Source organism: Mytilus californianus, unplaced genomic scaffold, assembly GCF_021869535.1.
Source record: "Mytilus californianus isolate M0D057914Y unplaced genomic scaffold, xbMytCali1.0.p SCAF_8, whole genome shotgun sequence".
NCBI classification, from domain to species: domain Eukaryota; kingdom Metazoa; phylum Mollusca; class Bivalvia; order Mytilida; family Mytilidae; genus Mytilus; species Mytilus californianus.
Window position 1 is genome coordinate 10,769,832 of NW_026262734.1, and position 22,946 is coordinate 10,792,777.

General features: G+C 31.9%; 1 protein-coding gene across 1 annotated transcript; it reads right to left on the bottom strand.

Annotated features, from left to right (window-relative positions):
- Nucleotides 1-798: 798 nt before the first annotated feature.
- LOC127711876 (fibropellin-3-like) lies at nt 799-21,558 on the bottom strand. Its single transcript, XM_052218040.1, has 7 exons — nt 21,546-21,558; nt 15,277-15,384; nt 14,848-14,955; nt 9,869-9,960; nt 7,858-7,987; nt 1,453-1,560; nt 799-920 (listed from the first exon to the last, which is right to left on the bottom strand). Exons 1-7 carry the CDS (start codon nt 21,556-21,558, stop codon nt 799-801), a joined length of 681 nt encoding a protein of 226 aa, XP_052074000.1.
- Nucleotides 21,559-22,946: the final 1,388 nt, after the last annotated feature.

Genomic DNA, 22,946 nt, shown 5'->3' on the forward strand with positions numbered 1-22,946 from the left:
AGACCAGACCAATTGTAGAGTTTGAAGTTATAAATTACTGCTTTTGTAAAACAAAAATGTTTAATTTGTGTCAGCGTTCTGGTGCGATTTGCTTCATTTCCGTCGATGTTTTTTTGTAGACTTGTACCTGATTAAAGTAAGTTTCTTATTTTAATGGATAACAAAAAAGCATTTAATAAAATTGTTATGAACTGGCTTTTTCTATATAAGTCCTGGAAAAAATACTCGATCAGTTATGTTGACCGTCGCCTCTTCAAGTTTCGAGGCCAATACAGTTAACCTTGAATTTACAAAGGCAAATTAAAAACAGCAAGTTAATAACCCTTACATTAGTATTGTCACCATGTGAACATACATTTAAAAACTAACAACGCATATTTGTCTTATACAAAACTATAGATATTTGATGATATTGAAATTGTATCTTCCTTAATAAAAAAAAAACTCTTGCAATATATACAAATTCCGAATAACATATTGATCTGACAAAAAGTAACAAAGTTCAAAATATAGCCGACTGTAGTTGAAGATCTTGAAGGCCGTACTGGTGCCTATAATTGCATATACACACTTCATTTGAACTTTGGTGGATAGTTGTCTCATTGGCAATCATACCACATCTCTTTATTTTATATTCAAGAATATCCGTGTTAACGCTACATTTGTTACTGTGATCAGAACTTTATTGATAGAGAATTGCGATTATTTAAGATAATATAATTTATATCAAAACAAAATGTAGGAAGATATTGTCTCTTAGGCTAATTATATTAAATAAAACTATAGTGACAATAATGATCAGTAATTTATACCTTCACATAATTTGCCAGAGTATCCTTTGGGACACGCACATAGATAGCTGCCATAGACATTTAAGCATGATCCAGAATTTACACACGGACTACTGCTACATGGTATCACTGAAGCAAGATGGAAAAACAATATGAATTTATTAAGTTTGCACATTTTAATATAGATTCATTTTATTTATAATAACAATTTTACAGCAAAAAATAAAATGACAAAAAAACCGAACCCCGAGGAAAATTCATAACTGAAAGTCCCTATCAAGTAAGGTAATAAGCAAAGTAAAAAATAACTTATTATGATTTGTTCGTAGGTTTGGGTATCATAATGAATATTCGTATTAAATTACTTGACATTGACACTGTCTTCCTTTTTCGCAATTAACCCGCTCAGGAAAAAATACCATACATTCTTTACATTGTTCAAATTGCTTTCAAACATCTATTTAAAAATCCTCATATACTTCATTTACGTTTCAAACTTACCGGAAATAACGTTTTATGCACCTGTAAAGGACGATTTAATATTTTCTTTTTGATATGAACTGTTTTTTTTCGGTTCTCAAAAATGTCGTAAACATTTATACAGATGAAACCGTGTTCTCATATAATGCCATTTTTTTCAGATATATTATGATTATATTACCTTCACATAGTTTACCCGAATATCCCTTTGAACAACTGCAACTGAAGCTGTGTCCTGAGATAGAACAACTACTATCGTGAAAACAAGGCTGGTTACTACAAGGTGTTACTGCAGATAAAATAAGAATTAAAACGAACCTTTCCTTATACTTAAATATTTCATTGAGTTTCAATTTTTTTCAGATTTATATATCAATTTTAGGCCAGTTGATGTACTTAAATTTTAAAAAGATGCACACCACCTATTCTTGGTCCTCATTCCTATCCACCTTAATTTTTTCACTTCCAAACATTCTATGAAACGGGATCAATATACCGTTATTTAAACATCAGACCGTAAAGGATACCGGAACTTTAGATACATAAATCCAGGTACTTCATATCGGAGAAACAGACACTATATATTCCCCTTAATTTTAGAATTCATTCATTAATTTTTGTATTATTCAAAATTATCAGTCAATATGTGTTCTACAAGGATCACCAGGATTACCTTTCATTTGATATCTTAATTACTAAAACGTAATCTACATAGTTTGACATTTACACCTGTGCGTAGGAACAGTTTTGTTTTAAATATGTACTATCTTCCAGTATGTTCTTTTTTGACATGGCCCGATTTGGTGGTGTTACATCTTACAAAGTCTATTCGAATCATTTTGCAAAGAATTCCGCTCAAACCGGTGTTGGGGGCGTCGTCTAAAACTTGCAGTGAGATGAGATTTTTTTTTGTTTCGTGTTGAAAGCCTCACTGTGACTTTGAGATGAAGAACAGCAATTAAAGCGCTGTCCAGTTGCTTTTTGTGTGTTTTTGCTGTGCATGTTCTGATTTTGTGTCATGGATAGATACATCATATCCTTTGGTTTTCTATTATAATTCATAAAATAAAACGTTGTTCTATGTATCATAAATATTACATCATGTGAATTGGAAAAAAAATAATGCGATATAGTTTAACGATGTTTAAATCTCGTCAATCGGATAAGAGGTTAACATTAACCAAGGGAATCGCATGAACTCCAAAAGAAATTTTTGATATCGTTTTTTGTTTAAAACTTGAGAAAAAGACAAGCAACCCTCTTGTATAGACCATGTCATCAACGTTTGTATTTCATATTTTTACTACATTTACATTTATTTTCTTTCCGTTGGAATTGGTCGCATTGCTTAAACTAGTAAAATGGGTGATCTGATTAAAAGAAGTATGTTCTTTTTGATATACAGTTTTAATGTTTATTACCTTAGATAATTTCCAATTCAAATTAGATCAATTTACATTTCGATTAATTGGTTAATTTACTAATGTTAAAGTAAGACTTTTTACTATGAATCGATTAAATGTCTTGTAATTATATTATATACATCGTCCATTTATGAATAATAGCTTTTTTTGTTATACATGTACTGATTTAAGTCATTTATAAATAAAGGCAACAGTAGTATACCGCTGTTTGAAAACTCATAAATCGATAGAGATAAAAACAAATCCGGGTTACAAACTAAAACTGAGGGAAACGCATCAAATATAAGAGGAGAACAACGACACAACAAAAACACAACATTTAAATGTAACACACACAGAAACGAACTAAAATATAAACAATTGCATACAACGAAAATGAAACAGCATGAGCAACAGAATCGTCAATATAAAAAAAACAGAAATATTTTCACATGATGATCCAGCGTAACCACTTCTACATGTACATTGACACTTTGTTTCTAATACTGTTTTGGTTCCTCCATTATCACAAGGAAAACCGTCACATGGACCAACTGTAAAATTATTTCAGATATCAAAGAGTTCACAAGCCCATGTGAAATAATATCATTATATGAACTATCTTAATGATATCTACAAAAACTTAGATAAATGTTTCCACTCAAAAATACGCAGTCGCGGAGATCGTTTTCCGCCTTTCTGTTTGATAAGGTCCTTACCACACGGGATGCATTTGTTGGTTAAATATAAGATCAGGACAAAGAAAAACCATGAAATTGTAAATTGATCTTATGTGTTTTGTATCATTGATGAAAATCAAAGATTTGCAGGCTATGAGTGGACACTAAATTTGCAGGCTATGAGTCGACACTTAATTTCAGATACGACAGGTGTTCAGTTGTATTGTTTCCATGTGTATAAACACATTAAAAAGCCATCTTGACGTGTCTGTCTAATACAGCTCTAAATAATTTATTATTTTGTTTCATCTTCATCAAAAAAACTCCTTGTATAATACTTTTGGTTTTTGAGTTAACTCTGATTAGAACTTTATTTACATATAAATTGCAATTCTCTTTTAAAAATTGTTTCATCAATATGATTTAAATCAAATGAAACCTTGAAAGATAATGTCCTTTTTTATTATTTTTATAGATAAAGTGATAGTAATGATCAATTATTTGTACCTTTACATAATTTGCCAGAATATCCATCTGAACAAACACATACATAGCTGTCATTAACATTTAAGCATGATCCAGAATTGACACAAGGACTATTGCTGCATGGTGTCACTAGAGCAAAATCGAAAAATCATATATTTAGATTTTTAAGTAGTTATTTTCATATAGAGTTATCAGAGCTATGTATTGGCAAATACAGCATTATTCATAATGATTAGAACATTGCATATTAGGAAAGTATGTTAAAATTCATAATGTATCGTTGTGATAATGATACGGTCTCCAAATTAAAAATGTAACCTACATGCATATAGTAAAATTATTCTACATTCTTTGAATTGAAATTTTATTGTTCAATTGTTCATCTTCACTACGTTAGATATAAATCTGAGGTATACTTCGTTTTAATATAGCGGAAATAAGTCGAATGCAGTTCGTAAAGGATGACTGGACATTTGTTTTTCACTTAATCTTTCACCAGAATAAAAATTTCATCTCCAGTTTATTACATTGCTTCTGAAAAAAGTCTAACAGTATTAACATAGATAGAATCGCGCTTCCAGTTATGAGTTTTATTTACCTTCACAGAATGATCCGGAGAATACTCTTCTACATGTACACTGGCAGGTTGCTCCTGATACAGTTTTTGTTCCTCCATTGTCACAAACAAACCCGTCACATGGATCAACTGAGAAATTATTCCAGATATCAAAGGGTGCACAATTTCATGAGAAATAATATTCCTATCGTTATGTAATTATTTTTATTGCAATACTAATTAGACACAAGATTCCACACCAAAATATATGATTTCAGAGATTGTATTGGTTGCTTTTTGATAGGGTTCCTGTCTCAAGTGGATGGGGTTGTTTGTTAAATCCAAGATTAGGACAAAGAAATATTTTTAAATTGTAAATTGCTGCTAATTTGCTTTGTACTCTTTAGATTAAGAGCAACGATTTGTAGCAAATGAGTCGCCATTATATTTCAGATAAGACATGTGTTCAGTGTTATTGAAACCTGTGGATTAGCATATTAAAAAGCTAGCTTAACGTGTCTGTCTACTACAAAAGTAAACAAATTCTTATTATCTTGTTTCATCTTCAATAAAATAACTTCTTGCATAACATACAAATGGTGTTTCAATACTGAATGATATGAAGGAAATTGACAAAATTTCCAGCATTTGTCTTTAAGCGGTAACTGTGACCAGAACATTATTGACATAGAAATTGCAGTAACTTTATGAAAATCTGTGTCATCAATTTTATTTTTATCAAACAAATCCTTAATAGTTATTTTCTTTTATAATTAATAAACAGAATAAAGATCAAGAATTTGTACCTTCACATAATTTTCCAGAATATCCAATTGAACAAACACATACATAGCTGCCATTAACATTTAAGCATGATCCAGAATGTACACAAGGACTACTGCTACATGGTGTCACTAGAGCAAAATTGAAAAATTATTTATTTAGATTTTTAAATAGTAATATTCATATTTTCATAAAGATTTACTTTATTTATCAGAATTGCATGTACTTATCGGACAAATCAAACTTAATTCATGATGATAAGAAAATTGCATTGGAAAGTATGTGAAAATTCAAAGTGTATCGCTGTGATAATGATACGGTCCAGATTGAAAATGTAACCTACATGTATACAGTAAAGTAATTACACATTCTTTAATTGAATTTTTATTGTTCAATTTTTCTTCCTCACTACATAAGATATAAACCTGACGTATACTGCGTTTAAATATAGGACCACCGGCATTAATTAGATGTAAACGTGATGGGTGACTGGACATGTCTTTTCAATTAATCCTTTATCAGAATACAAATTTTATCTCCAGTATATTACATCGCTCCTGCTTACTCTTCCGGATCACCTGAGATCCTCCAGTTTTTGGTAGAGTTCGTGCTTCTCAATCTTTTCTTTTCTATGTTGTGTTTTGTGTACTGTTTTGTGTACTGCTGTTTGTCTGTTGGTCTTTTTTCTGTTTTAGCAATGGCGTTGTCAGATTATTTTTAACTTATGAGTTTGAATGTCCCTTTGGTATCGTTCGCCTCTCTTTTCTAAAGAAAGTCTAAAACAGTAACAAAAATGAAATCGTGCTTCAAGTTATGAGGCTTATTTTCATATATATTTTGGTAAACTTACCTTCACATGAATTACCCGAAAATCCCTTTGAACAATTGCAGCTTTAGCTGTTTCCTGATATAGAACAACTACCATCATATAAACAAGGTTGGCTGGTGCAAGGTGTTACTGCAAACAACTTTAAAAAATAAATATCAGCCTCCATTGTTGCTTTGATAATTCCTTCAGTGGGAACTTTTTTAAATATTGTTTATATGATTTCTAGAATCAAATTTTGTTCAATATATTTCATCGTATACATTGGTGTATATCGTTTTACTACTCGATATTAAAGAAAAGAAACAATAACCCTCAGGTATAATTTAAGATGAAAGTAGTATGTTCTTCAACTTCGTATTTTATTTGGCCTTTTAATGTTTCTTTAATTCGTCGGTCACCAATGAGTCTTTCGTAAACGAAACTCACGTCTGGCGTAAACAATTATAATCCTCAATAATTGAATCGCGTAAATCGGAAAAAAAAATTCAAAACGGAAAATCCCTTATCAATGGGAAACATCAATAGATCAAACTCATCAAACTTAATATTACCCTAGCCTAAAAAACGTATTCAGTTTTTTATTTTTCTTACATATGCAAGTATTTTCAATCCGTAGGAATCGGTTGCCTTCCTTTATGGAAAAAATTACTATAAGAAATATACCGTTATAATGGCAGACTACATTATATCAAATTTGCTCAATACTCATCTCCATTGACTGTTTAAAGTACTAATATGAAAGTAAGTCTGATGACTGTAAAATGCTAGCATTTAAAACGTCCACACAAGGAATAACATACTTTCACATGATGATCCAGAGAATCCACTTCTACATGTACACTGCAGGCTTTTCCTGACACTTTTTTTGTTCCTCCATTTCCACAGGGAAAATCGTCACACGGATCAACTGTGAAATTTATTTAGATATATATAACGGCGTGCTCAACTTCATGTGAAATAATATTCTTATCACTATTTTATTTTATTGTAAGTTTAATTTTAGACCAGACCAAAGGTAGAGTTTGAAATTGTAAATTGCTGCTTTTGTAATTTGGAAAGGTTTAATTTGTGTCCACGTTCCTGTGCGATTTGCTTCTTTCCCATCGATGCTTTTTTGTAGACTTGCACCTGATTAAAGTAAGTTTCTTACTTTAATAGAATAACAAAAAATTATTTAATAAAATTGTTATAAACTGGCTTTTTCTGTATAAGTCCTGGAATAGATATTCGATCAGTTATGTTGACCGTCGACTCTTCAAGTCTCGAGGCCAATACAGTTAACCTTGAATTTACAAAGGCAAATTAAAAACAGCAAGTTGATAACACTTACTTTAGTATTGTCACCATGTGAACTGGTACATTTAAAAACTTACTAAGCGTATTTGTCTTATATAAAACTATAAATAATTGATGATATTTAAATCTTATCTTTGAATATCCCTTTGGTATTTTTCGCCTCTCTTTTAATAACACTCTAGGAATATCTTCAAATGCCGTTTAATAACGTATTGATCTGACAGATATCAACAAAGTTCAATATATAGCCGACTAGAAAGTATAGGTTCTTCTCATTGTTCAAGGCCGTACGGTTGCCTATAATTGCTTACATCCACTTCATTTGCCCTTTGCTGGATAATTGTCCCAATGGCAATCATACAACAACTCCTTATTTTCATATTTATGAATATCTGTGTTAATGCTACATTGTTAACTGTGATCAGAACTTTATTGACAGAGAAAGTGCGATTATCTAAGATAATATGATTTATATCAAACAAAATTTGGGAAGATATTGTCTCATATGCTAATTCTATTATATAAAGTGTCAATAAGGATCAGTAATGTGTACCTTCACATAATTTGCCAGAGTATCCTTTAGGACAAACACAAAGATAGCTGCCATTGACATTTAAGCATGATCCAGAATTCACACACGGACTACTGCTGCATGGTGTCACTGGAACAAGATAGACAAACATCTAAATATATTATGTAGTAGTTTTCACATTTTAATATAGATTTATTTTATTGAGAACAATTGTATAGTAAAGTTGAACATAACGTATTGTGAATTGTTCGGGTATAATAATGAATTTTCATTATTAATTGACTTGATATTGAAATTGTCATCCTATTGACAATACAAATCGCTCAGGAAATACCATACATTTTTCTAAATATTTTTTCATTGTTCAAATTGCTTTTAAACAGCTATTTAAAAGTCCTCATATACTTCATTTACGTTTCATACTTACCGGAATAACGTACAATGCACCTGTAATGGGCGATATGATATTTTCTTTTTAATATGAAGTCAAAAAAAAAATCACAATCAGATAACAAAATCGATTCTCAAAAATGTTGTAAACGTTTATGTAGATTAAATCGTGTTCTTAAATGATGCAATTTATTCCTCAAATATATTATGATTAACTGACCTTCACATAGTTTACCCGAAAATTCCTTTGAACAATTGCAACTGAATCTGTGTCCTGATATAGAACAACTACCATCGTGAAAACATGGCTGGTTGCTACAAGGTGTTACTGCAAATAACATAAAAAATCAAATCAGCCTCTTTTTTTACTTAAATATTTCTTTGAACTTCAGTTTTTCAGATCGATATAATTCATAGAATCAAAAGTTTTTCTATGTATCATAAATATTACATCAGCTGAATTGGAATTAATTAATGCGTATGTAATTTACCGATGTTTAAATCTCGTCATTCCAATAAGAGGTAACAAACATATTATTATTGTTATATACATATACACATTCATGGATCTACAATCTGTCGATACCTGTATCTTGGCATTGCACAAGGTCATGTTTTTCTCCGACTATTTATGACGTCTTTACACTAAATCCATTGGATGTTGGATGTGAACGGATTGATAATTTAGTTATAGATGCATGATTTTTTTAATTAGTTGTTAGTGGCTTTGAACTAGCTGTCAATAACTGCGAGTACTCTCAGATCTGTACTTAGTATCTTTTTGTTGTTTGGATGTACAAGTACCCGGCCACGTCCACTTGTATTTGTAGTATTTGTATTTTTATCCTTCTGATGAGTTAAGCCTCTTTCAACTGATTTTTATAGTTCGTTCTTATGTTATACTGTTACACCACTGTCCCAGGTTAGGGGGAGGGTTGGGATCCCGCTAACATGTTTAACCCCGCCACATTCTGTATATATGTGCCTGTCCCAAGTCAGGAGCCTGTAATTCAGTGGTTGTCGTTTGTTTATGTGTTACATATTTGTTATTCGTTCATTTTTTGTACATAAATTAGGCCGTGAGTTTTCTCGTTTGAATTGTTTTACATTGTCATTTCAGGGCCTTTTATAGCTGACTGTGCGGTATGGGCTTTGCTCATTTTTGAAGGCCGTACGGTGACCTATATATGTTAATTTCTGTGTCATTTGGTCTCTTGTGGAGAGTTGTCTCATTGGCAATCATACCACATCTTCTTTTTTATATAAACACAGGAAATCGTATTTATAACGTTCTTGTTTGACACTTTAGAAAAAGATGAGCAACACTCTTGTGTAAGCCATGTCAACTACGTTTTTATTTCATATTTTCACTACATTCAAATTTATTTTCGATCCGTTGGAATTGGTTGCATTGTTTGAACTAGTAAATTGGGTATCTGACTAAAAAACAAATAGATACAGTTTTAATGTTTGATTACCTTAGATAATGTCTAGTTCAATTAAGATCAATTTTCACTTATTTACTAATATTATTACTATGAATCGATTGTATGTCCCTGTTATATAGATTTTAAAAACAATTGCTTACAACGAAAATGAAATGGTAAAAGCAACAGAAACATTCACATAAAAACAAAAATACCTTCACATGATGACCCAGAGAAGCCACTTCTACATGAACACTGACAGATTTTGTTCCTCCATTAACACAAGGAAAACAATCACATGAATCAACTGTAAAATTATTTTAAATCTATATAAATCTATATAAAGGTACTAAGGCACAGACAATGATTAAAAATATATCGAGGTTCTCGAGATAACATCTTCAAAGCAGGAAAATAAAATTGAGAATGTGTCAAAGAGACAACAACCCGACCATAGAGCAGACAGCAGCCGAAGGCCATCAATGAGTCTTCAATGCAGCGAGAAACTCCCGCACCCGGAGGCGTCCTTCAGATGGCCCCATAACAAATATGTATACTAGTTCAGTGATAATGGACGTCATACTAAACTACAAATTGTACACAAGAAACTAAAATTAAAAATGATAAAAGACTAACAAAGGCCAGAGGCTCCTGACTTGGGACAGGCGAAAAAATGCGGCGGGGTTAAAAATGAATGTAGAAAAACATATGTATAATCAATTTAAATGTGAAAGAATAATTCTATGATTATCTTTAGACCATCTTATGACATATTTTGTGTTGTCTTAATTTTAAGAGAAATTTAGAATTGATCTAAACTTTTGAGACATGCAAAGAAATCACTAAGGACTTAGACCATCTTATGACCAGTACCTTCGGAAACAAGGGCCAACATTTCAGAAACCAATGTCTTGTAGCTGAGGTCTTTGTGGATTCTTTGTGATACCTCGAGAGCATGAATTCGTAAATCAAATCCGAGATCAGACCTCAAAAAGTGTTTGAAATTGTAAATTAGTGCTTCTATGCTTTGAACTTTTGAACTTAAAGGATAAATAGCAAGCACATGTAGGCTAGAAGTCGAACATACTACCTTCACATGTTTTTCCAGTATATCTTATTGGACAAACACATACGTAGCTGCTATTATCATCATTACAAACCTGTTCGTGCATTTTTCATTGTTATTCAACGCAAAATAGTTATCTAAGATACCTGGGACGATCACATTTTATAAAGGATCTCTTTTGTTTAATCATCGTACCTCAATCTTATTAACCCAGTGTAGGTCTTTAAGTTTAGGTTCTGTTCACTTAAAGTTAATCGGGCATGACTAATTAGACTCGCCCTCTTGGAATCAGGGGGTCCAAAATAGGATCGTGAAAAAAAAGTCAGCGAAATACCATAATTAACAATTTCAGATGATCTTTTGGTTGACTATCTCCAGTCAATAATCAGACGGTATTTGAGTGGAAACACCAGCCTGTCCAAAACCGGGAAATGTTGGCTAGAACAGGAGTTTAGGGGGGCTAATAGCTTAACTTACGATATTGACCATGGTTCAACTTTATTCTAGTACGGCATACGTTTTACCTCTAGCCATCGCTCTATCTTATTAAAGTGTCACTCTAAAATTGTTAACATTTGCTTCAGGTTGATCAGCTTTGCATCTTGTTGTGAATATGAATGACATATTTGCCACTGGAGTTAAGGGAACAATAAAAAAATCAGCTTCATTTAGTGATGTATAATTCATAGTCTTCAGTTGGTAATTGTCTCAAATTTGATTTTTTAAGCGAGGGTTTCAGTAGAAATGACATTTTTGAACTTGCATATACATGGATAGGTTTGAAAACGTCTATGAAAGGTTTGTAAATCGTATCGGTTTTATCTGAAATAACAGAGGTATGGTGGGAACTAAACATTCAGCTGAATACTACATACAACTCAATAAACGATAACTTTAGTTCGGATTTTCAATTGTATTGATTGAGATTGATTTATAATATGGTGTTTGAAGATCCAGAATGGAATCATAATTAAATAGTCTAAGGACTTTTGATGTTTTATGATTTTATGATTTTATTTTAGATTTTTTTTCTCCAATAGCAAGAAGATCTGCAATAAACGTAAATTTTAGCATTTCTTTCCTCGATTTTCACATTTCCATTAAACATTGTATCCTTTCCTGTCAAACTAAGGGGATGGGAGAAGAACAGAAAAAGAAACTTCATTGATTGGAGCGTACAACGATTGCAGTCTCTTCTAGGTGACAAAATTTGCTGTTTCAAGTGTTTTTATTTATCTGGTATAGTTGTCATAAAAGAAAAAAATATGGATAAAAAATGTTTTAAAGGGCAACAATTTATATATTGTCAATCGTGTTTTCAAAAGTCGCACAAAATGTTTAAAATCAGTCATGCGACTTATTTGAAGATTTAGCTGACCTTTGTTGTTGTTGTTTAAAGATTTCAATCATTTAACCTGTGCATAGATCGTATTTTCCCCTCAAAGAGTTTTTCAAATTGTTTTTTAACGTAAAGATAGCGTAAAACTCTCACTACACGAGGCATCGGATATTTCTTTTTTGACCAGATATAGCTACGTTTTATATATCTGCACAGCCAAACGGACGCATCCCTTTAGCAAGGGGTTACTGTCGAACGAGAAAAATCTAGAGATACCAATATTTCTATACCCAAGTCATTCCTTTCGTTTTGAATAAAAGGAGATAAAGTATACATTAATGTGACAGCAAACCAACAAAACAAAACATTAAGAGTCAGTCAACATAAAGTCTTTTGTAACAGAAAAATGCCTATACAGAATAATGAGCTCAAAACCACCCCATGACTGAAAAATACGGAGTTGATTTAATAGTATTTACTGTCAAAGATATCCCAGCAGGCACATTTGATTTAATATTATTTACCACCAAAGATACCCCAACAGGCAGAAGTGTGTGGTTCAAAAATATCACCTGCCTTTTTTTAATTTTGATCAGTGGAAATCAAAGAAGTATAAACCAGTAGAAGAAAAACACTCCACTATATAGTAACGGTAATTAAAAAGTGATGATAATGGATGGCTGCTTAACATCCAGCGGCATATTAAATGCATATTCAGGATGACAACATGTAAATATAATATAAAAATTAACCCTGCTTTGTAATAGACGGATTTTGACGTGTAAGTTCACAAGGTAGCAGTTCGCAGGAAGACAAATCACCCTACCTGGACACATTTCTTAATCCGAGCCTACCAGTCTTTGCTCTTACTCTTATATGCCGCGTGTGTATCGTTGAAACAACAAATACAAATTTTAACGTCTTTGTTTGACCCAGTCGAGGTTCGAACCAACAATACCCCGCTCTTGATGTGAACACGCTCCCACGCTCCAACGATACCAACAAGAAGGTCGGTAGTACAAAATATCATACAAAAAATTTATAGAAAAACAATACAGTTTGAAAGAATGCTTACAGTTACTGAAGCGAGCTAAAAGTATCTAACCTAACGTTAAATGATATTGAAAACTACACGTACACATCGATGGCCGACTTTAGAGTAGATTTCATGGATCAACGCTCACTGCAAATTAAAAAAAACTTGCACCAATTATTTGAGGGGTCCGGATATGGCCAACTGTTGCAAGACTAAATTTCTGTTCTTATCCAATATATCTTTATTTTCCAAGTTTCACATCCAACCTCACTGTCGACCTCATATTGCAAGACCTACCTATTGTATTCAAAATTTATGTGTTCTCGCCATGAACATTTTTTTGTTGTTTTTTTTAATTGTTGTTTTTGCAATTTACCACATGACTGCACACTAATAATTTTTTTTAAATATTATTTACTGTGGTTCTTATTTACTATTCTATCACAATTTGTGATATATTATTATGTCAGGCAATTATAGAACTAAGGGAGGTAATTTTCTTATTTTCTTGGTGTTTATACTTCATTAAGACGTGTACATTCCTACAGATCCTGTATAGACCACATACAAAATGTTTCTTCATTGATGTCTGGTACAATACAGAGTAATAGTACATTGTATACTTTCATAATTTGATTTCTGTGTTATTATCATACAAATATTTGCAGAGGAACTTTAAGCATTTGTCTATATCTTAATCAACATATAACTATCTGATTTTTAAAATAGAAAACATACATATGAAGCATGTTATATTTCCTAGATTTGTTTGCTTAATATCCTTTATAAGCATCATTTAATGAAGGTATTGAACTTAAATTATATCTTATCTACGTATCAAACTAACCGGAGTAAATTTTAATGTGTTTTGATAGGTATTTTTGTTATTTACTTTTTATAGCAGCAAAAAAGAAAAAAAAAAAGAAAAAAAAAGAAAGAAAAAAAAAAGCGAAATTGTGACCCCAGTTCAATTGCGCTGTATAATCCAAGATTTATCGCTGTGGAATCGTTTCATACATTATATTGTTATTATCGAGTACATGCAAAATCAGTATATATGTAAACCTTTTAAAGGTTAAATACAATCACATATAAAATCAATCTTTTTCTCGATCGATAGATAACAATAATGTACAATTTTATTTAAGATCTGTTGTAATAATAACTAAATTGGCTACATGTCGTACTTATTGACAAAACAACAACAGTGACATGTACATCATTGTTAATCAATGACGATCTTTGGATTCTTGTAAACCCAAACATTTTGCACATAATGTAAAATGAATAAATATAAATCACGGTTACAAGGATATTTTCATAGATATGCTTTACAAATGCTCTGTTTTACCATCACAAAAATGATCAATCCTTTCATTTTTTATCATTCATTGACATTGTACATAATTAACGTTCCTTTTTAGTTTAAAGTACTCGTATTTATTTGTTATCGATTCTATGTCAGTCAATCACGTTTATGCTGTTTACACCTTCGTACACAACAATGATTGTTTGGCCGTGCATTTCCCAATGACCGAAAATAATACACAGTGAAAATTTAACTTGCCCATTTTTTCGTCAAATCGACATGTTATTCTACTCGGACTAAGATGCACCTTCAAATGGACCATGGGGTCGTTTGTAAAATAATGGAATTAATACCTCTAAATAAAGAAGTACCTTTAAAAATCTTTTCTGTTTATGCAAAATTGTTGATAACATAATATGTCGATACTATTTCTGTATATTTTACCTTCACAACGTTTGCCAGTATATCCTGTCGGACAAGCACATACATAGCTTTCATTTGCAGGGAAGCATAATCCAGAATTTACACAAGGATCGCTGCTGCATGGTGTCACTAAAAAAACCAGTTCAAAAAGAAAGCATATGTACAAACATAATGTAACTTATTCATTATATGAACCACCATATCATCTAAATGGAAATGTATATATTGGTACCGTTAATGTTGCTGCTATATAATCAGAGATTTATTGAACATGCATATTGAATATTTGACATATAATTAACTTAAGAATGAAAATTGGCAAGCAAAGCTAACATTAATTGTTTTGTTATAAATATGCAAGAACAAAACAAACTTCTGATAATTTTAAAGTTCTTATTCTTTTGTGGGAAATTATAACTCTATTATCTTTTTATATGTTCTATTAAACACCTTCACACAATTTTCCCGAATATCCATCTAAACATTCACAACTAGGGCTGGTTCCTGATATAGAACATCTGGCACCATGAAGACAAGGCTTGCTGGTGCAAGTGGTAACTAGAAAATAATAAAAAAAATGTATATATAAATACTAGTAGGCTTTTGTATATATAAATTGTCTTGGTCAATTTTTGTTTTATCATCTTTTTTACAATTAATAATACGTCAGACTCCTTAAGACAAAGCTTAACATTCAGGTTGCTGCTCTCAAGGAAGCTTTTAAACCTAAAGTTCCAAGTAGTGAAGTTGAAATCATCCTTTCGAAAATGTTATGGACGCCATCAAGATGTCAGTTGACAGTTATGGGATATCTGTTTCAAAAATGAAGAAAGATATATTCCAATCGTTGTAACCACAATCCCGTCCTTCTTTTCCTCGAAAGTGACCTACCGGATTAGGCTTATTTCCGGGATTGTACATTTTAAAATTTTTTTTTATAAGCAACCATACGGATGCCACAGAATCTGCTTACCCTTCCGGATAACCTGAGATCACTCCCCGGTTTTGGTTGGGATCGTGATTCTCAGTCTTTAGTTTCCCATGTTGTGTTTTTTATACTGTTGTTTGTCTTTTGGACTTTTTTTTTCCATGGCGTAGTCAGCCTATTTTTATGACTTATGAATTTGAATGTCCCTTTGGTATCTTTCGCCTCACGTTTATTTTAGTTGAAATTTGTTATTATATTTATGCTCTTTTTGGTGAAATACCTCCCCGTATATTCAATTACTTTTGCATTTATAGGATTTTAAATTTTTGGTTTTAAGTGTTTTCGAGCAGATTATTAAAATAAAATTATTCAGATGAAGCAAATCTTAAAAGTTCTATTTTCATTCAGTTACGTTTATGTGATAGATATAGTAAAACAATGATATTTAACTTTTATGAACTTTCACCAGTACGTTCCACAAACATATAATGGTTAGGGCTTGTTTAGTTCACTTTTTGATTAGTGCATTTTACCATGTATTTTCCAGTATCACAATATTCATAATAATTTATTATATTACGGCATTAACATCGAACAACCCTGGGTAGAGCGGGGTAACAAGTTATAAAAGAAGCTTTTAAAGTATGCCATTTTAAAAGATTTTAGTCATATTGGCCTGTTTTATTCATTTGAAAGGTGTTTGTACTTCTGAACAAAAAATTGGCCACACCCTTTGACCAAAATAAATTTGTTATGCAGTTATGTACATGTATATGGATCAGATACTCATCCTGACAAATATCATGATAGCCCTTGCATTTAGCCAATGTCGTTTGAAGCAACAACGATTAAAATTTAGCCAAAAAGTTAGTAAACATTATGATTTTCGTCTTGAGAGTGCACAATTCTGACGTCATTATGATATCATAAATGTTCTTATGCGCAAGAAATTATTGTTTTGTATGTGACAGATATGTTTACATATTTTGTCTTCAAATGTTTACTATTATCACTGAATTTAAAGTGGGATATTCAACGCCATGAATAGATTACCTGAGTTGTATTTGACAACACCTTTCAGAATTTTGGATCCTCAATGCTTTTCAGCTTTGTACTTTATTTGGCCTTTTTAACGTTTTTGAGTCGAGCGTTACTGGTGAGTGTTTGAAGACGAGACACGCGTCTGGTGTACAAAATTTTAATCCTGGTATCTATGATGTGTTTATTGACCATTCGCGAAGCTACTTTACTTAAAACCATCTGTTCCTAATCAATCAATTATGAACAACTCCATAATGTACAAAAAAAAAAAAAACATTTCGAAACAGATAACTAGATGTATTTGAACGTAATGGGTCATTGTTTTGTTTTGTAAGTGTTACATTTTACCTTCACATAAACTGCCTGAATATCCTTTTTAATCAACTACAATTGAAACTGTTTCCTGTTTTAACACAACTACCATCGTGAAGACAAGTGTTATGAGTGTTGCATACCAAATTATGAGCCTGGTATTTTTTCTATGAATTTGATTAAATCCATGGATTAGACAATTATGGTTCTGTATGTTCTTTAACTTTGTAATTCATTTGTACTCCCAGCTCTGTTGATTCAAGCGCCACTCGAGTATGCTGTGGATTATCTTGAGAAAATTCTCTTACGTGTGCCACATCATTCTGTCAATTTAAGGCTAGTTTGAATACTAAAATTTTAATAAGACGCACATCACTTATGCTTGGCCTTCATTCTAATGCACGTTAAATATTTCACTTTAAACTATTTACGGGGTGGGGGGATCAATATACCGTTATTTATACATCAGACCGTACTGGTTACCGGATCTTTGGATACACCAAACCAGGTACTTCATATTTGAGAAACAGGCAATATATGCCCTCACTTTATAATTCATTTATACATTTTTGTATTCTTCAAATTTATCAGTCAATATGTTTTCTACAAGGATCACCAGTCCTTCACCTTTCATTTGATACTTCAATTACTAAAATATATTCTACATAGTTTGATATTTACACCTATGCGTAGGAACTAATTTGTTTAAATATATACTACTTTCCAGTATCTTCTTTTTTTGTCCGGCCCGATTTGGTGGTGTTACATCTTACAAAGTCTATCCAAATCATTTTGCAAAGTATTCCGCTCAAACCGGTGCTAGAGGCCGTCTCAAAATTGCAGTGAGGTGAGAGTTTTTTGTTGTTCCATTTTGAAGGCCTCACTCTGCTTTCTAGATGAAGAACAGCAATGAAAGCGCTGCCCCCTTGCTCTTTGTGTGATGTTTTGCTGTGAATGTACTCATTTTGTGTCATGAATGTATACCCCATATCCTTTGTTTTTCTACCATTATAAGTAAGTTTACGTCCAAACAACAAAACCGGTTCACAAAATGAGTCACTTAACAGTAAGTAGCCAAAAGTAAAGACTATAAATGCAGTGAAAAACCAATTAGTTATGTTACCTTTGACCCTTTCGCATTTTCAAAATTCATGTTTTCGCCTTTCATATTTGAAAAAGAGAAAATGCGAATATTGTAGTATATAATTGCTGAAATATGTATTACTTTTAATTTCTTAGTACATTCATCAACATTTTATATGTACATTTACTTAAACAATTTTTGTGTATATTTATTGAACTGTTTTGTGTATATTAATTGAAATATTTTGTGCACATTTCTGAAATTGTGTTTGTATCAATTTACTGGAAAATTATAAGTACTTACGTTCATGTTCTTCGCTTTGGTTCCTTTGGGTATTTGACGGTAACAGATGATGACCAAAAGCTAAAAAGTAAGAGAAGACTTTTACTTATATTCTTATTATATGTATCATGCCAATATCAGCGAGCTAAAAACATTAGTGAAAAATGTGATTCAAACTTATCTATAAACACATAAAAAATAAATTTCTTCAGAATAATATGCAGGTAAATAAATCAGCAACAATTGTGTAAGTATCAAAACCTATATATAAATAAATTATCTGTTTTTAAGTTGACAGTATCAGTTTCAGTCAATTGATACTAAAGGTAAAACTACAACAATTTCATTTCCTTTTAATACCTTGATCTTTTCCTCAATATTGACTCAGATGGACGAATTCACACTAAAATATATGACAAACGGGATGATTTCAACTTCCCAATTATTAATTTCCCATTTCTCTGCAGAAACATACCCTCTGCTCCGTCGTATGGTGTGTACATATCTGAATTGATACGTTATGCTCGTGCATATTCACACTATACTGACTTCATATATAGGAGTGTGATCCTTACGCAGAAACTGCTCCAACAGAGTTATGAGGAGGAAAGATTAAAAATGACACTCCGTAAATTTTATGGACACCATCACGAATTGGTTGATCCATACGATGTGTCTGTGTCTAAAATAACTAATGACATTTTTACCACGTCTTAGATTGTGGTTTCACATCTATGTTGTCTGTCTGCTAAGTACCGAACGTGACCTATCCCGAATATGACGGTTATACCGTGAGTGAATAATTTTACATTGCTATACGACGTGTCCCGGTATTATGTACATCCATCATTCATGTATTTATTTTTGATATTTTTGTTATGATTTCTGTTGTATCATATGTTATGTCGTATCGTTTGTTGTCCAAATAATTATAAAATTGCCTTTCAATACCATCATTGTCATATTCCCGAATATGACTGTTATACTGTTAGTTTTCATTACTGTGCGGCGTGTCTCGGTGTTTTGTACATCCAACATTAATGGATTTATTTTGATGTTTCTGTTATGGTTTCGGTTGGATAATCTGTTATGTCTTATCGTTGTGTAGTCCAAATAATTATAAAATTGCCTTTCCATACCATCATTGTCATGAAAATTGTTTGGACGAGTATTGTGAAAATAATTGTATAAAGTTCGAGATTGCATGTTAGTTACGTAAGCGCGTCACTGTTTTTGATATCCTGTGGTGTTTTCGTTGATGGAATATGTTCGTTGTTGTTCTGTGGTTTGCATGTTGTGTCGACTATTATATCATTTCTTTGTGCGTTTCTCTGTTATGAATGTTCTTTCATGTGTTTGTGCTGTATTTATGTCACGTAGTGTTCTAGCGATATTTTTTAACATTGTCATAAAGCGGGAGGTTTGGCATGCCATGAAATCAGGTTCAACCCACCATTTTTCTTAAAATGTCCTGTACCAAGTCAGGAATTTGGCAGTTGTTATCAAAAAGTTCGTTTCTATGTGTTTGCGTTTGTTTTTGTTGCACTTCGGTGTTCCTGTTGGTCCTTTGTTTTCCTCTAATAGTTGATGTGTTTCCCTCGGTTTTGGTTTGAAACCCGGATTTGTTTTCTCTCAATCGATTTATGACTTGTGAACACCTGTATACTACTGTTGTCTTTATTTAATGTTTAGTTATATTGAATTAAAAGTGTTCCCGTCGATTTATAACATTAATTAAATTAAAGCCAGAAAGATAAATATTGCCAATATTAGAGACAGCACCAAGAAGCCTAATGTGGTTAGGAAAAACACGAACGTACAACATCGGAATTTTCTAATTTCTCGCTTCAATGATTTGACAACGTAGAATTGATTATTATGTTAATGTACCGTGTCCATGTCACCAGTACAACATCTGTCATTATCTCCTTGGCCGTATACGGGATTTTCAAAGAACTGACCAAGTTCGTGTTCGTGCTTGCTTCTTCCGCTCTTTTTCTCATTTTCATTACCAGATTTTGAGTTACTTTCTGCAGATGTTATATCATCACAAATTACTGTTGGAAAGACGGTGATGTATTCGTTTTCATTATTAATATTAGTTCCATCCATTTTGTTGCTAAATGAATACAGAACACCATGCAAGTGATGAGTGTTAGTTTGCACCAACTGTTCATTAGTTGCAAGTCCTTTTTGAATAAACAGCAAATGACATTAAAACCGTTCATATATGATACAAAGGTCAAGTTTGAAAATTACGGAAATTTGATTCTTGTCTTTCTTACTTATAATATGTTTGTATGTGATTTTAAGTAGCAGGAAATATAATAGATTTTACTTTTTAATGATAACCATGCACTCCCGATTTCAATTTCTTATTCCGTAACTTATCTTGATTTTTTTATTGTTTTGGGATTCAATTCTAATTCTCTCAAAATCACTCATTTCTCTAATAATGATTTTATCATTAATTTCAATATTAATATATTAAGATTGGAAAAGAAGGGATAAGGTATATCAACTCGTGTCATAAAATCTTCACTTGCACTTGAAAAAACTCAAAGCGCTTTATTACTGTTTTTTCTTCAATTACACGTTTCATCGTTTCATTGATACTTACAATACAGAACAAAAGCTCATATCAAAGGACAGTTCAGGATACAGATATTCCATAACAAAGAACTCATGATTGCATCCGTTAAACTTTCCTTAGGATTATCTGTTTGGTACTATAGCTCTTCAACTGTTTAGGTGCTTATACATCCTTGGCTTTCAAATATTCGGCTATGAGCGTTCCTGATGAAGGCAAGTCAAGAAAATCGCTTCGGGCGCATAAAATTTATAACGTGTTGTTTTCATTTTTTTCATCTTTTCCAATTAAAATCCTTGGATCAATAGGTTTCTTGTAAGCAATTTTCTTCTATCATGGAAATCATGATAAGAAACGCAATGTCTTGAATATCGTATCAACTGGAAGGTATAAATTCCATAAGCAGGCGCTACCTAAATAGAAAGTTCACAATTTTAAAGCTGAAATCCTCCTTTGGTCTTAATGTTTTGTTCTTAACAAACCCTCATTGTCCATTTCTATCGTTATTTTCATTTTTATAGCCCTGAGTGAATACCACTTATGGTGTACTATAATTCCCCGAGGGTATCATCACCTCAGTAGATAGTGCCTCCGTAATGACATGATGTATACATGTAACAATATTTTCTGAAATTTTCTGAAATGATCAATAAATTATAGTTTCAACTCCCTCGGGTAAAGTCAACCGTAGATGAATTTAGCTATTTAATTTAGGTCCCTTTTGGTCATATAGCTCTTCCCTTGATTTGGTTCTTGTATATTAAAATAAGGAGATATGATAAGATTGCCAATGTTACAACTATCCAACAAAGTTCAAATGAAGTGGATGTAAGCAACCATAGGCAAACGTACGGCTTACAATAATGAGAAAAACCCATACTGCATAGTCGGTTATAAAACATCCTTTCAAATATTTGACTTTGAGTATTCCAGATGTAGGTAAATCACTAAGGACTCATACGTTTACAAAGTGTTATTTCTATTTTTTTTTCTAGATGTAAGTCTTGATATTACGCAGACTTAAGTGCATGTGTGATATTCCATATTTCAAGTTCAAGAGGATATAGATGTGTCCAACATACAATTGGGATAAATTATAACCTCTCTTAAACTCTGAGAATAATCTGTTATATAACTGTTCTAAATAGTTCAAGGAGAATTCTACCTAAACATTTTCTAGGATAAAAATGCCAGAACCAGTTTTTGGGTAGAGCTTTCCAAATCTGTTTTAAAGTAAAACTGTCAGGATCAGTTCTAGGAAATAACTGTCTAAATGTGTCTAAGGATAAAATGGTCAGATTCTGATCTAAGGTAGAATGATAGGAATCTGTTCTATGTTAGAACAGTGATAATTAGAACAGCTCATCGATCGTGATTTAGAGAGGTGGAAGGTCGCTGTATTTTCCCTGTTAGTCATATTTTAGATTAAAAGGAAAAGAAGGAAAAAGAATTACCGTCTAGGATGTAAGTTCTAGTTCTGAAATAGATTTTCATTAAAAATATTGTATGTGTGTGCTAATGCTTTAGAAGTGAGGCATTATACATAATATTTCTATAATTTAACCACAAAAATATGTTGTTTTTGTTTTTTTAAATCCAACCTACCGGTGGAACACTTAAAGGTGTCTACTATAGACAAGCTATTTTGATAACACAGTGATCATCTTATTTTCTCGGAGTCAGAGTCGTATTGTACCCCACTTTGCCTGACATAATAGATTCTCAAGAAATAATACATATATAGTTTAGTAATATCAAGTAAATGATAATATTTATAAGGGTTCATCAAGCTAAAAATACGAAAAAATAAAATTGATAATTTATAACATGAACAAAACAAACTGACAATACAAGAACGCAAAACGTAAGCAGATCATATTCTG